The sequence below is a fragment of the Crinia signifera genome, chromosome 6 (assembly GCF_055691185.1).
Source record: "Crinia signifera chromosome 6, ASM5569118v1, whole genome shotgun sequence".
Lineage (NCBI taxonomy): Eukaryota > Metazoa > Chordata > Amphibia > Anura > Myobatrachidae > Crinia > Crinia signifera.
Window position 1 is genome coordinate 236,948,951 of NC_139222.1, and position 15,897 is coordinate 236,964,847.

At 43.2% G+C, this 15,897-nt stretch overlaps 1 protein-coding gene across 1 annotated transcript in view; it reads left to right on the forward strand.

The window, feature by feature from the left end:
* Positions 1-15,897, forward strand: part of CABCOCO1 (ciliary associated calcium binding coiled-coil 1) — a 95,131-nt gene that overhangs the window by 18,825 nt on the left and 60,409 nt on the right. Inside the window, exons 4-5 of the mRNA XM_083145593.1 lie at positions 184-328; positions 11,384-11,456. Coding sequence (XP_083001719.1) covers positions 184-328; positions 11,384-11,456 — 218 coding nt within the window. The remainder of the gene's footprint in view (positions 1-183; positions 329-11,383; positions 11,457-15,897) is intronic.

Genomic DNA, 15,897 nt, shown 5'->3' on the forward strand with positions numbered 1-15,897 from the left:
GTTGCAAAGTTGTCTAATGCTTTTATATTTTCTTGTAAATTGAAATCTAAAGACATAGTTTATTATTGTAAAAGAAAAACACTGGTTTGAATATCAATTTCCCTGGCATTGTGTTGTCATAACCCTCTGCTCTGCTCACTGGGGTGTATTATCTTTTGTAAATGTTTCTTTTTTGTATTGCAGCCAAGCAAATGTCTCTTGAAGAGAATATAATAGAGTTGGGAAGAGCCTTCATTGGCATTGGCCACAGTCTTCTTAAGACTGCAGGAAAACTAACATTTTTCAGTATTGAGCAAGCCAAAGATATTATCAACTACATTAAAATTAGGTATGTTCCTTATTTTCTATAGGTTAAGCTTGCACATTTTCTTTATGTAAACTGTCCTTATATGCCATTGTGTTCAGTTGTAGCTGCCAGGATTCAAATCAGAAGTATACCGGGACGGTTAAGGTTAGGCCAGGGATGGGAGGTTTAGGTATTGGAGGGGGTGGGGCTTCCCCTAAAGTAATGTTTAATTACAATCCACTGCCAATAAAACAAACCACATGTCGTACACCATGATTACAGCCAGGTAGTGGCTCCCAAAGCCGAATTTATACCTCATGTGGCCATAGGAAAGATACTGGTTTCCTAAAACACCCACCTCCCCTTGCGGGCTCGCTGCGCTTGTCACCTATTCTATTCTCCTCTATGAGGGTTGTGGATCCCCACGAGTGAAAAGAGCCTGTGTACGTTGGGATTCCAACTGTTCTGGCACTCAGGATTCCAATGTCGGTTCGAAATGACAATCTAAATCCTGACTATCGTGAGTCATCTGGAACCCCTCTGCTCTGATGTATATTATGTGTTACCTTTCTGGTCATCATCACCCACTCCCACCTGTATCTCCCATACTTTTACTCAAATACAGCATCCCTACCATTAGAGTTTGGCAACCTTCTAATCTCTAAACACTCTGTGAAACCTCACCCCTTTACTATAACATTCCATCCTACTACATCCACTTCTACACCCTCGCTATTATCCCAATCTCCTCTTTGTTCTTTTGCTCACAAGAAGAATTGCCTACTGTACCTTGCTTTGCTTAAGTACTGTATACAAGTTTGGTACAAACAAATTAAATAAGTTATCAAAGTGGTCTATTTATACATGGAGACTTCTAACTTAATATCAAACTAGCAGTCAGTTATTGCCAGTAATGAACATTAACTGTAGGTGGCAGTAGAGAGAATTACAGATGTGTCCACATACTACCCGGCTCCTTGCATGTTAAGCAGCCCTTCTGTTTGCGCCATGCCATGGCTTTTTACACGCACCTTTTTCCACTACCATGCATCTTATTTGCAAAACGAAATGCTACAGTATAGTGTTTTACATTGAAACGCTGTTACGTTCTATTTCGTAAGAAGATGGCTTTAAAAAGTACATAAACAGTATGAAAAAAGAAAGAAAACTGTGATTTACAGTACAGAACAGTGCAGGACATGGTCAGTCATGATACTCAGGTAAGCAGCAGGGCAGCGGAACCCAAGCGCTTGGTGCCATTGTAGAGCGTAGAGGAAGGTATAGGTAGGGGAAGAAAAAGTAGATGTTCTAAGAGCTTACATTCTACAGGCAGGGACAGACAGATGGGGAAACAGGGAACTAGCAGCATGGAGCAGGAGGTTAGAATAAGATCTGGATGGGTTTGAATGATATATGGTTCTCAACATGTAAGTTGCAATAACAATGAAACTGTTTTATCCCAACCAGAATGATTCATAGTCGTTTAAAATTTTTTCGCTATGTGCACCTTACATAGGAGAAACTTCAGATGATGTCATCGACATTGAAAGTTTTAAATGTGACAGGAAAATCACCCTATTAAATAAATCTCCCTGTTTCTTTTTACTACTTATTTTTGGAAGATCCATCTGGCAGTACAGCACTGGGAAAAATATGACTTTGCTTAGAGACAGAATGTAATAGTGAAATATTGCATGCCTTGTATATGAAGATATTTTCCTATTACTAAAGAAAGTTTAAAAAAGTGGTTTCAAAATATTAAACCTCCACATTCTATAGACATCTTGATGTGTGTGGTAGTAATGACAGTCATACAGTATGTATCTGTTTACTAGTTCATATTCAAGTACCTATTTTTTGAATTGTAATAAGATTTTCTTTCTTTCCAAATTTTTTTTTCATTTTGTTTTGTATAGTTTTTCAATTGAAAATGTTTTTTTATTTCAAATATGTTTGGCAGCTTATCGTAAATTATATACAGTAGTATTTAGGACATATCTGACCTCTCCATGAGGGAGAAAATGCTCTGTTCCTGGACTTCCATGGTAATGTATAATGGGATGCGGTCATTTGGCCTACAGCATGATGGTCGACACCAATATGTCGACATGGGAAAAAGTCGACATGGGTCTAGGTCAACATGCGAAAAGGTTGATATGGTTTAAGGTTGAAAGGTCATTAGTTCGACAGTCAAATGGTCGACAAGGGGTTTTTGACATTTTTTGAGCCGACATATGCTGACAGACAGTATTTCATGCCCTACCATCCACTAGAGCGTGGTAGGAGAATAAAATAGTGTGCCGAGCGTAGCGAGGCACCATGCCCAAAGCATTGCGAGCACACGAGTGCTGCGAGGGGATGCGGTGCACTTGTCGAATGTGTTGACATTTGGGTCAAAAAACAGTGAAAAACCCCCATGTCGACCTTTTGACTTTGGACACTGTCGAACTAATGACCTGTCAAAATAATGACCTATAACCATGTTGACATTTTCCCATGCATGATTGCCATCACCTTTTGTGAGCTAGGTAATTGATAAGTAAGGTGTTTCACCGCAGGTGCTGGCAATCATACATTACCAGGGAAGTCCAGGAACAGAGCATTTTCTCCCTCATGGAGAGGGTCAGCTAGTATGGTTTAGGAAAGAACAGTGTTGAGGAAAATGATATGTTGCTAGAGCCTCTTGTGTGTCCCTCCCTGTTTTGTCACTATTGCTAGGTTTACCACATTATCCTTTAAACTGGGATGCTCATGGATTACACCGGTGCGGTGGCTGATTTAAACCAGGTGAAATGCAGCCAGACTCAGAACCTGTGTACTTCATGAGTGTCCAGTTTTATAAGGGGTGGAAAGGTTTACCTAAATATTGCCCTTTTAAAACTCTCAACTGATCATTTTGGTTTAGTGAAAGAATATCCCCTTTTTACCCACCCTCCCCCATTGGTAATAATGAATTTGCAGTAGCATTATCTGCCCTTTTGCTATTACACATGTTCTCCATAATGCCGTTCACTCGTCATTTTGGGCCCACTTCAGTGGTAGCAGCAGTCAGAGAGTACTAGAACACCACCCGCATGTACTGAATAGGGGCGTGGATTATTAGGTCAACAGTGTTTAGGTCCACAGTCAATTAGTTGACCACTATTTTTTAGTCGACAAACAATAGGTCGACACTTGAAAAAGGTCGACAAGGTCTAGGCCAACATTGACAAAGGGTTGAAACAAGCAAAAGGTCTATATCGAAATGATCAACACAAGTTTTTCACGCTTTTGATCTCTGTCGACATGGCCACTGTATTAGTGTACCACTTCCCATCGAAGGCTTGCTGTGCTTGCCATGCTTCGGGCATGGTGCCTCACTGTGCTTGGCACACTGTTATATTCTCCCTCTATGTCCATTTGGAACGTGAAGTAAGAACAAGTCGGTTTAAAAAAAAAAAAAAACATGAAAAACTCATGTCCCCCTTTTCATGTGTTGACCAGTAGCGTGTCAACCTTTTTCATGTGCCGACCTATTGACTATCGGCCTAGACACTGTTGAGCTATTAACGGGATCCAGCTGAATAGATATCCTCCTTAAACATTCTAGGGCAAATGTTTTTTAATGTTACTGTTGATATAAAGTTTTATATTAACAATCACTACGATCAGCCCTATTGTGTCTTTAGAAAGTTAGTACATGGGAATGTTCTAGTATCTCTCAACATATTTACACTATGGAGTACATTTTACTAAACCTTCTAAAAATGAAAAGAGGTGATATTGCTCATAGCAACCAATCAGCTTCTGTCTATTTTTTCTATTGCATCCTACAAAATGATACACCGAATAGGATTTGATACTATGGGCGGTATTCAATGAGCCTGATTCGCCATGTTTTTATGGCGAATTTGTGCTGTTTGGCGAATTTCTGACTAAAACGGTGAATCACCCTATTCAATGACCACATGGCGAATACATTTGAAGGTTTTTTTCGCCATGATTCACCGAGTAGGAATCGCTATCTTTTTATGGAGAAGTGGAATGTGAACTTTTAAAATAAAGTGTTTTGTTTTTTACATTTGGTGTCAAAAAATCAGGAATTTTATTCTGAGGAGGGGCATGCTACTTTTATTCATGTGCTGTAAGCGCATGAATATATATTTAATTTAAAAAAAATAATATATATAAATATTTTTTTTTTTACACAGCAGCCAGCAGGGGGCGCTGGAGCCGAGCCGCTCATTACATATTCATATATTCACTGCACCCGATCGTTACGATCGTGTGTAGTGAATATACGCTCCCCTGCTGGCACCCCCGGGGGGCAGCCTGTGCTGCCTGGCACCCGGGGAGCCCACCTGCCCCCCACAAACGTTCAGGGGCAGGCAGAGAGACTTCCATCTCTCTGCCTGGCACCCTCCTCAGGCACCCAGCTGCATTCGCCGCAGGAGCTCATATTCGCCTGTCAGGGGCAGCGAGCCCCTGACACGTTAAATACCGGAGCCCGCTGGCTCCGGAACGTGGCGAATGTGCAGCAAATCCTAAAAAGGATTCGCTGCACCTCGCAGGTATTCACATTGAATACCGCCCTATGTGTAACATCACCTCTTTTCATTTTTTAGAAGCTTTCCTAAATTTACCCCTTAAACCGCACTTTTGTTATACAGTATATAGTAAGATATACACTAGAAACACACATAGAAATATTTATTAAAATAAAGTAATGCATGAATAGATAAGAAACACTGTAAAGATGATTTAAAAAATGTATGCCGTTCTCGTCTTGCGGTCACCTGTTTAATATATGCCTGTGTAGTAGCACACAAATTGATTAGAAAATTAGCATTCAGATGTTGTTATCAACATGAGTGTGATTTTTAGTTTGAAAATATAATTAACAAATATTTGTTATTGAAGCAACAATCCAAATGTCTCTACAATGGCTGGGCTGCAAATATTATGCATTCAAATAAGAGCCACTATTTTTAATGAGTTTCTACATATGGCAACTCCGAGCTTTCATACTGCATTTTGCTAGGTTCTTCATTTTAACTCAAAAACCCAAGTTTCACATTTTGCCTAAAAACCTTCGGCATTCGATACAATGCCTAGGGATTCTATACATTGCTGAAGTTTCACACATTGCCAGTAAACATATATGTATAGATACTATTGTAAAGCTCAACGGAATCTGCTGCGCTATATAAGAAACTGTAAATAAATAGATGCCTATAAAAAAGGATGGTAAAATCATGCTTTGAGCCAGGTGCCTCACTCCGCTACAACTGTGCTTCACCTACTTTTCCATTCCCAATTGTAATCCAAGCAGATGATCAAGTATGAAACAGTCCTAGATATAAAGGGGGGAAAAAAATGAGAAACTTGAATCGCCAAGAGCAGAGAGCATCCAGAGTGAATAATTATAGCACAGGATCGAGGAACCATGGCTCCTGTAGAGAAGTGTACTGTGGTTCAGAAATATAGGGCCTTAGTCTGGTTTATTCGTTGGCAGGGGTGCAAGTATGGCGGTACGGGGTGGTACGGCGTACCGGTAAAACATATTGTGACGGGACCCCGTACCGTCATAACAAATACCCCCGAATTGTTTAATGCACATGCGCACATATGTAATTGGCGGGGGCATGGCCTCCGCCACCCTGCCACAGCTGATTCCCCTTTGGAGGGGAGGGGCGCGCATCGTGCGTCTCTCCTTTCCCTCCCTGTGTCACTGGGACTGGGCTGCCTGTCAGCCAATCAGAGCTCACGGGCCGGCAAGCAATCAGGAGCCAGCCCACAAGATATGATTGGCTGACGGACAGTCACAGCCAGGGACGCAGTGAAGCAGAGAAAGGAAAGACACGTGATGCGCTCCCCTCCCCGCCAAATGAAGCACAGAAACAAGCGGTGGCAGGGGGGACTGGAGGGGGAGAGGACACCCGGACACCCGAAGACAGCCAGCACTGCAGACACGTAGGGTGAGTTGTGCTGCTGCTGGATTATTCTTCTGGCACTGTGGGGGCTTTTATGTGTGGCACTGTGGGCATACCTGGCACTGTGGGGGCATATGTGTGGCACTGTGGGGACATATGTGTAGCACTGGGGGCATACTTAGCAATGTGTGGGCATATATGTGGCACTGTGGGGTCATATGTGTGGGACTGGGGGCATACTTAGCACTGTGGGGGCATATCTGGCACTAGGGGCATACTTAGCACTGTGGGGGCATATGTGTCACTGGGGGCATACTTAGCACTGTGGGGGCATATGTGTGGTACTGTGGGGGCATATCTGGCACTGGGGGCATACTTAGCACTGTGGGGGCATATATGTGTGGCACTAGGGGGGCATATCTGGCACTAGGGGTATACTTAGCACTGTGGGGGCATATATGTGGGGCACTGTGGGGGTATATGATATCTGGCACTGTGGGGGCATATATGTGTGGCACTGTGGGGGCATATTAGTAATGGACATCAGTTGTGCGGCATCGGCGCAATGGGCATTATGGCATGGGTATTATGTATTGGGTGTGTGACGCGTAACAGGCATCACTGTGTAAATTTCCCTGCAATATCCCTGTTTGTAGTTTATCTGGCTCCTACATTTGGGTGTGGTACAGGGGTCCGACAGTCGGGATCCCGACTGGCCGGACCCAGACAGCATGGTGAGCGCAACTAAGCCCCTTGCGGGCTCGCTGCGCTCGCCATGCTGTGGGCACGGTGGCTACGCGAGCCACATATTCTATTCTCCCTCTATGGGGGTCGTGGACCCCCACAAGGGAAAATAGCAGGTGGCCGTCGGGAACCCGACTATCGGGAACCCGTCCGGCACACCCTACATTTTGTGTACAGGATGCAATGCACAAGCCCAAACAGAAATGTCATTGTGTTTTAAATTCTGTCATGTAGCCAGCCACTCCCCCTCGTGTCATATGACCACACCCCTAACCACGCCCATTTTTCGGAGCATGGCACAGTACCACTAAGACATTTATTCTACTTGCACCACTGTTCGTTTGGATACGCGTTTGCACGTATCCGAGCAAACGAACCACACACCCACACGGTGAGTGAAGACACGCCTATAAGTCCACCGCATCCGTTCGGACGGACTACCACATAAGAGGAAGTGGCATGGTCATGCACATACGCCACGGTGTGCGGACGGAACTCACAAAGTTTGCACAGTCTTCCTGCGTGCAAACGGCCGGACAGCCGACCAAACGCCCTCTGCTGGAGTTTAACACGGGCCAGCATGATTCCTCACAGAACCCATGCTTCAAACCCATTAACCAATTACCCAAAGTGTATGTTGTTTATTGCATACGATTAACTACTTGGCTTCCCCAATTGCAAAACAGATTAACCCTTACTACATGTTGTTGGCATGTAGGTAGATAATTGATAAATGAGAGAAAGCTGTATGCTGCTGGGCCGTGTATTGCGTGCAGCTGAACGTTTTTTAGCCATTGTGCATGTTGATTGGGCGTATGCAGGCCCGATCATGGAGTTGTCAATCGGCTGGTCAACAAGGCTTGAGACTTGCTTTTTTCTTAAGAGTGTTTTTGATGTTTGCCCTCATACATCTCTGAGACTCTGTATAAATTTGATGACATATGGTGTAATATCCTTACATTTCCTTCCAACAGCACCATTTCTCTTCGATCACCTCTACTGATGCTGCTGATTGAGATGAGATCCTGGTTTCAATCTTTGCTTTCTACTTGCATTGCCATATTTATCCGATATGGCCCCTCTCCTGACTTTGCTATATTTTTGATACGCCTCCAGGGAACTGTAAACTGGCCCGATTGAAGCCATACAATCTGGGTTACCTATACTCTGCTGTGTTGTTTACTGTACGTTTTCTATACTGTTTGATACCCTGTGTGTACTAAGATGTTATATGTCAGGGAAAGAGATGTTTCAACTTCACCTTCGGTAAGGTCCTATTATATTTGCCCCCGGTATATCCTGATTTAAGCACCCTTAATGTAGTATCCAGGGGGGGGGGGGGGAGGGAGGGAGTTGATTAAATTTGTAGTATTTAGAATAGAGGGGCGGAGGGTTGGGATCCAAGTACGCCTTAGTTGGGGGTGGGTTGTACAGGGTGGGGGGTTATTGGGGGGGGGGGGGTTGTTTTGGGTTTTATGGGGAGGGGGTCTTTATGGGCTTATTTTGTTAGTAATAATTGGGTCTATTTTTTTTTTTTTTTCTCTTCAGTATCCGGTTTCTATATTGTGACGCTGCTGCGATGCATTAATGCTCTTTATTCTCCCTATGCAATAAGATGAGTGTTTTGACGGTGTTTTGTGTGGGGTCTGGCATATTGCTCTTTCCTTTTTGAAAATGTACCTGAAAGGCGCCTTCAGGTATAAGCCTTAAACCTATCCTGTGGGAGGTGCGGTTTGCTAGACTCCAGAAATGTCACTGCTAGACTGTACAATCCTTTATTGTATGCCTTCCTGTACAATTGCATATGACAGTCTTATATTGTCTTTTCTGTTTCTATATACCCTTGATGTGTGCATCGTGGCGGTCAATATACTATTTTCTATGTTACTTGTAAATGTTAATATTAAAACTCTCAATAAAAATTACGCAATTAAAAAAAAAAAGAGTGTTTTTGATGTGAGGAGCTCCGATCGCTCGGAGACTCGTGCGAGGTGTACACCCAGCACTTGTTGTAACCACCCACATGCACGCCCCGGTGAATGCACAGTTTTGCCCACTTTTGTTGCCGCGCCCTGTGATACACCCACATTACGCCCACTATGTCCGACCGTGCATGACTTAGTTGTTTTTGGTGGCTTTGTTTCGTCTGTGCACGGTGGTGTTTGGCCACACATGCGCATTGCAAACGGTACGCATGCGCAGTGGGCTGAAAAACGCAATCTGTCCGAATTCTTATCCGTCCGTCTCAATCAGAATAAGGGCCATAGTGTCAATATGAAGAGAAGAAAAATAAATACATAGTTAGGGTAAGAAGTGTGAGAAACAGGTGTAGAGGGACATATACAGTGCACAGAGAACGGATGTGGAATCTGGTACCTTTAAATTGTTACAATGTGAGAAAATTTGACTAGTGATATTGGATTGAACAGAAAGAAATGGCTGTGAGCATTAGGTCTTAGAGACCTCTAAGCAGGAACCACAGTGAGGGGTGTCCAGGCTGTGCATTCAGTAGGAATTGAAAGCGTTGAAGTCATAAGCTCACTGTTGGATGTTCATAGCAGTTGCATTGCGGGGGTAGGCCTGGGAGAAGTCCTGCTGTTCTCATACGTAGGGATGGTGGGCCTTGTCCAGGTGTTCTCATGGTAAAGGTGAAGATAGGCCAAATTATGATCATGAGGTTTGTGCTTGTCCTTCTGTAGTAATGTTGGTTTGTTTTTTGCCTTCTATTGTCCTTCGGTTTATGTGGACATGTATGTATGTGGACAGATCTTTAAAATCTATATATAGATTTTATATGCATGCCCGGCTGTGTGTGTTATAGTACTGTAGTGTACAAGGACCTGAGGCAGTGCAGTGCATCAGGCCCTTGTGTATAACATGCTTCCCTGCGTTATGCTCTGGGCCCCGCCTCCAAGACCGCCCCCTTATTTAGTAGAGTTGACTAGTTGCTGCGCCATCTCGGCAGTGCGCAGTCTGTATTGCCGCTGTGGCATAGAGTTTCTTTGCCTGGTTATAGACTCCTGTCAAAGTATACCCATCATTTCAAAAACAGGTGTCCATCCTGAATACTACCCCACCCAGTAAACCTCCCCCTCCAGTAAAAGATGCTAAATGTTAATCAAATTTAACAAATGTAAGGTCAGTAACACTGTCGCTGTAGTTCAAACTTCTAAACCTAGAAAAGATATAAAACCCCATACATTTTTTTCGAACTTGTGGATTATCACGGCTCCCATCGCATGCCATCGCATGCCATATATAGTGGCATGGAATGGCATGCGATTTTTGCAGGTTTTTGCCAAAATCGCATGCGATTGCATTGCATGCGATTTTTCACTGAAAAGCATCCAAATGCATTGGAATTAGTATGAAACATGTTCAATGGCCCCCAAATGGCATTTTTGAGGCTGTACCACCCCCACTATCAACGCGAAACCAAAGCGTGGCGAGCGCAGCAAGCCCACGAGGGGCGGCGGTACGCGTCCTACGACCTTTTCATACCCCCACTATCCACGTCCGCGTTGAGAAGTTGGAGTTGAGAATAGAAAGTGTGGCGAGCCCGAAGCGTGCCCCGCGAGGGGACGCGGACACCTGTGAAGCCCGTGAGGGGACGCGTATACCTGTGAAGGTATCTGCGTCCCCACGCGGGGCTCGCCACGCTTCGGGCTCGGTGGCTCGCTGCGCTCGCCACACTTTCTATTCTCAACTCCACGCCGACGTGGATAGTGGGGGTATGAAAAGGTCGTAGGACGCGTACCGCCGCCCCTCGCGGGCTCGCTGCGCTCGCCACGCTTCCGGTTCGCGTTGATAGTGGGGTGGTACAGCCTCAAAAATGCCATTTGGGGGCCATTGAACATGTTTCATACTAATTCCAATGCATTTGGATGCTTTTCAGTGAAAAATCGCATGCGATCGCATGCGATCGCATGCGATGCAATGCGATTTTTTCATGTACGATGGCCATCGTGGGAGCCGTGATAATCCACAAGTACCCATTTTTTTACAGTGTGACCCATGCAATGGAATCACTACTATGATATAAAATCACAGTTTTGCAAAATTACCCGATATAATCAGTAGAAACTGCTGCGATAAATAAAAAAAAATCAGTCCAGCACATGAGGTGGACTATATAGTCCAAGTCGAATAGAAAGTGACCCTGAAGCGCACATGTACAGCCGCATTCGATCCAGTTCCATCCTGATGCGCAGCATTAGGATTGAAAGCAATATTAGACTGTGCAGTCAAGTGTGTTTCTGCTTCAATCTGCTAGATTGAAAGGAGGGTCCTTCCTCTCAATGCAGCATGGCCCCCAGTCTCGCCCCACCCACATGCGGTCCCTCCCACCCTGCCGGGTCCCGGTCGGTCATCTAATTGCATGAAATGTTTGGGTTTATTTGCTTTGCGTTGAATTCAATTAACTTTTTTTTTCTCCTTACAGTTTATTACAGCACTATAAGCTGTATGAATGCCTCTTCACTGTGCCAAGGGAACAAATGGTTATAGGAGCAGAGGTAGGCTACCATTTACACAAATTAAATTGTATTATTTTAACAATAGACTAGCCAACTCTTGCTGTACAATTTTGTATCACTGATTCAATGCTGTGACTTTGTGCAGTAATCCGACAAAGACTCCGATCTTCTAATCATTTGTAGCTGAATCGGGCTAACAACCGGGCAACGGGAGCATTGTGCTGAGTGATCTAGTTAATCACAGATAGCTCAGCACACAGCGATGCACCAGCGCAGTGTGGTGAGTCATCTGTTACTAAGTGTGTTCTCAATAGTGAGAACATGGACGATGGCTAGATTTATACTACATTCAGTAAAAATCTAGACGAGCGATGTCGCTATGTCCCCTACACATGTAACGATTTTGGGTCATTTTCTAAGCGATCTAGTTAAATCTAATCAGATTGCTTATTGCAAATTACACAAAATAGCTCTGTGTGTAGGCCCCATTGGACAGATATATACTGCTTGTTGGGTGGCTGGTTACCTGTATTTTAAACCACTACAAAGCACATTATATAGATTAGTTCTCTTCCGAACTCTCTCGTGATTCCTAAAAAATACTATTCCATGCCCCTAAAAATCACATCATATTCCTAAAAAATACTATTCCATGCCCCTAAAAATCACATCATATTCCTAAAAAAATACTATTTCATACCCCTAAAATACACATCATATTCCTAAAAAATACTATTCCATGCCCCTAAAAATCACATCATATTCCTAAAAAGTACTATTTCATGCCCCTAAAATACACATCATATTCCTAAAAAATACTATTTCATGCCTTAAAATTCACAACATCTTTTTCACACTGAACGTGGTACTAAAATCCATGTTAAAATGCAATTTAATTAGTCTGCAAGGAATCTGGGATTGCTGGAACAGCTAACAAGTTAGTATGTGGCCCTGGATGACACCATAATAATGTGATGGCTTAATAAGAGGAATACTGACAAGTTAGGGAGACAAGGGCATTTATGAAAACTTCTATATAGAAAATTTCTGTGACCCATAGCTACCAATCAGATGTTTAATTTAATTCTCACAACTGTACTGTACTTTCTGTTCACCAGTTTTAAATAATAAATGTCCCCTGCAGTGTTTCATTGACAATAAATTGACCTAGCAGCAAAGTAAATGTGAATAATATGAATTCAGTTTCACTTAACATAGAAACATAGAATTTGTTGGCAGATAAAAAAAACTATTTGGCCCATCGAGCCTGCCTTTTTAGGGTTAAGGGTTTGATTCGGATACTAGAATTAGAGTATAGGGTTTAGGATGAGTGTTGGGGTATTAGCGTTATTGTTAGGGATTAGGGACAGATGTACCAAGCTTCAAAAGTGATAACATGGAGAATGATAAACAACCAGCCAATCAGCTTCTAACTGTCATGCTGCAGGTTGTATTTGGAAAATGTCAGTTAAGGGCTGATTGGTTGGTGGTTTGTCACTATTTTATCATTTAAAGGTCGGAAGTGTGCGGCGAATGGGCCGAAGTGACACGACTGCATCCCTGCTAGCACTCTGCACATGGACCCACCCTCTGAGAGGTCGTAGGGCTTTGAAAATGGCACCAAACACTGCATTTTCACAGCCTACAGATTTTGTTGCATCAGCTGATGGTTGCTACAAACATTGACCAGGATAAGAGTCCTCCCCCAAAACCATTGAGTGCATTGGAGAGGTAAATCCTCATAGTAGCACTGGGTTATTATATCCCTCTTGTTAGATAGTGATAGGTCATATGTCTTTTCTTCTAATGTGTCTAAGAACCCTAGGAAGAAAAGCACCTGCAAGAAAAAACATTTGTCAAAAAATTGTGAAAGCTGTTATAAGGTCTTTAAGAAAGAGATTTGCAAGGCTGCTGAGTCTCATTCCAAGCAGATCCTGCAACTTATGGAGTGGATGAAGAAATCCTTTGCTACAAAGGAGAAGTTAAGAGAGATACCGGGATCAAAAAGGTCCAGATCACAAACCAGTTTGGATGTGGACTATAGTTCTGATTTACAGGTGTTCTTGGTTGATGAAGGGCAATATGATTCAAGTCCAGAATCTGTTGAAATTATAAAAAATGAAAGGTAATTTAATATATATATTGTGGATAATCTGCTGAAGTATATTTACAAATCTATGGAGTATAAAGAGGCTGAGGAGGTGGATAATCAAGATTTGTTATTTGAAGACAGATCAAGAAAGAATAGATATTTCCCAGTGCATAAAATGCTTAAATATTTGATGATGACACAGTGGCAGAGTATGGATAAAAACTTCAGCAATTTTAAAAGAATTGATCGCATGTTCCCTATAGATGATGAAATATTTAACCAAAAGTGTGGCCTACCGAAGGTTCATGCGGCCATGTCGGAGGTAGTTTTGAATAACTACTATCTTGTTGGAGGATGTGGCCAACGTGAAAGATGGGATGGATAGGAGAATTAAAAGCTCTTTAAACAAACTGCACAGTGCATTGACAGTGTCATTTAAAGTAGGCGTATCCACCATGCCTAATGATCTGGATGAGACAATTCAGGGCAGTACATTCAAAAAAACCTCAGTGTCATGATGAAAGCAATGAAGTATATGTGTGAGGCATCACTTGACATAGTGGAGTATGCTGCAAGGTCTATAATCACAGGCTTATTGGCAAGAAGGGCTGTATGGTTACATAACTGGGCGGCAGATACAAACACCAAAAATCGTTTGTCTTTACCTTCATGAGGTATCTCTTCTGTTTGGTAGTAAATTGGAGTCAATTATCCAAAGAATGTCTTGGGGAAAATCGGGGAAGTTGCTTCAGGACAGGAGACCGCGATATAGGGGTCAGTCTTCTAAACAAAAAATGAGAGACGCAAGGAGCTACAGGCCAGGAAGACAGTATGGCCGATACTCATCAGGGTCGACAAGGCAGTCCTTTTGTCAGCCTCTCAGAAGAGGTTACCATAGATTCTGACCATTATAGTCTCCCCAGGGACTCACTGGACTAAGAAGGTTTGTGACCCAGTGTAGAATCTCAATGGAAGACAGATGGATACTAGCATCCCTCTCACTGGAGTACCGCTTAGAATTCAAAACCATGCCAGTTACAAGAAGATTCATTATATCAAGAAACCCATCAACAGAAGGAGAGATCATTGCCTTGCAGCAAATAATTCAAGTCCTATTGGAGGCAAAAGCGGGATGGAGAGAGAAAAGAGTTTTACTCAAGAATGTTCCTTATACGAAAACAGTCAGGGGCAATCAGAACAATTCTAAATCTCAGAGATCTCAACAGTTATCTAGAAGTAAAAAAGTTCTACATGGAGACGTTGAAATACATCATGATGGGGGTAAAGGTACAGAATTTCATGGTGTCGGCCGATGCCTGTTTTTATGTACCAATTTACAAAGGACACAGAAAAATCCTGAGATTTTGTATTTTGAACCAACACCTGCAGTTCACTTTCCTGCTGTTTGGGCTATCCGCATCCCCAAGAGTCTTTACGAAAATTCTGCTTTCCCTGGTCACATACTGTTATGAGTGTCACTGACAGACAAACACTGGGGACAAATGGGGAACAAACAGACACACAGATAAAGTGAACTAGCAAGATGTAATGTGCTTTCACTGGGAGCAACAATTCTCAGGATGGAGTTAATAACAAAACCATGAACTTCCTAGCCAGGAAGAATTCCCTCTGCGTTCAAGTGTAAAAGTGAGATTAAACTGACACACTTGAACCGCAGGCAGGCTGGAAGTAAATCATGGGATGGAGTCTGGATTGGAAGCACTTACTCTGCAGGAGGGAACAGCAGAGCCCAGTACCCAAGATCAATCCAGACACCTGCTCTCAGATGGTATTAGAGCTTAACCTCTGTATGTGGAATCTGAGCTGAAACACTGGCTCTGAAGATGAAGATAGCAGAGAGCAGTGTCCAGAACCAGACCAGAAACCAGTACACAGAAGTGACAGAGTTCAGTCTCTGGAGGAAGATGACAATCCTTTCCAAATCCTGCTCCACTCTCCTGTACTGGCCAGATGGAAACACCAGCACAGGAAAGAGAAGCTAGGAATAAACAGAGACTGAACTTACAATATTGCTACTAGGTGTTGCAATCCAGTGGGGGAAACCTGTCACTGACTCAATCACCTACAGTATATTGTAGCAATGGCAATACAATTCTAACACAGGCTAACAGGTACAATACACAGCAGAGCTCTGGCATACAAATTCAGCAGCAACCCCCTGCTCTCTTAATGAGCCTTATAAAGGGAGTGCTGCTGCAGACATCAGGGAGTGTGCCCCGCCCAGTTGCCATGGTGATCCAGGGTGGCGTCCTCTCCCTTGCTAGAGCCACGCCCTTCTGTGTCATGCTGCCTTTGGGTTGCTCTGACAACCTGGCCTGTAACACATACTTAAGGATGCAGGGAGTGACCATATGGCCGTACCTGGAC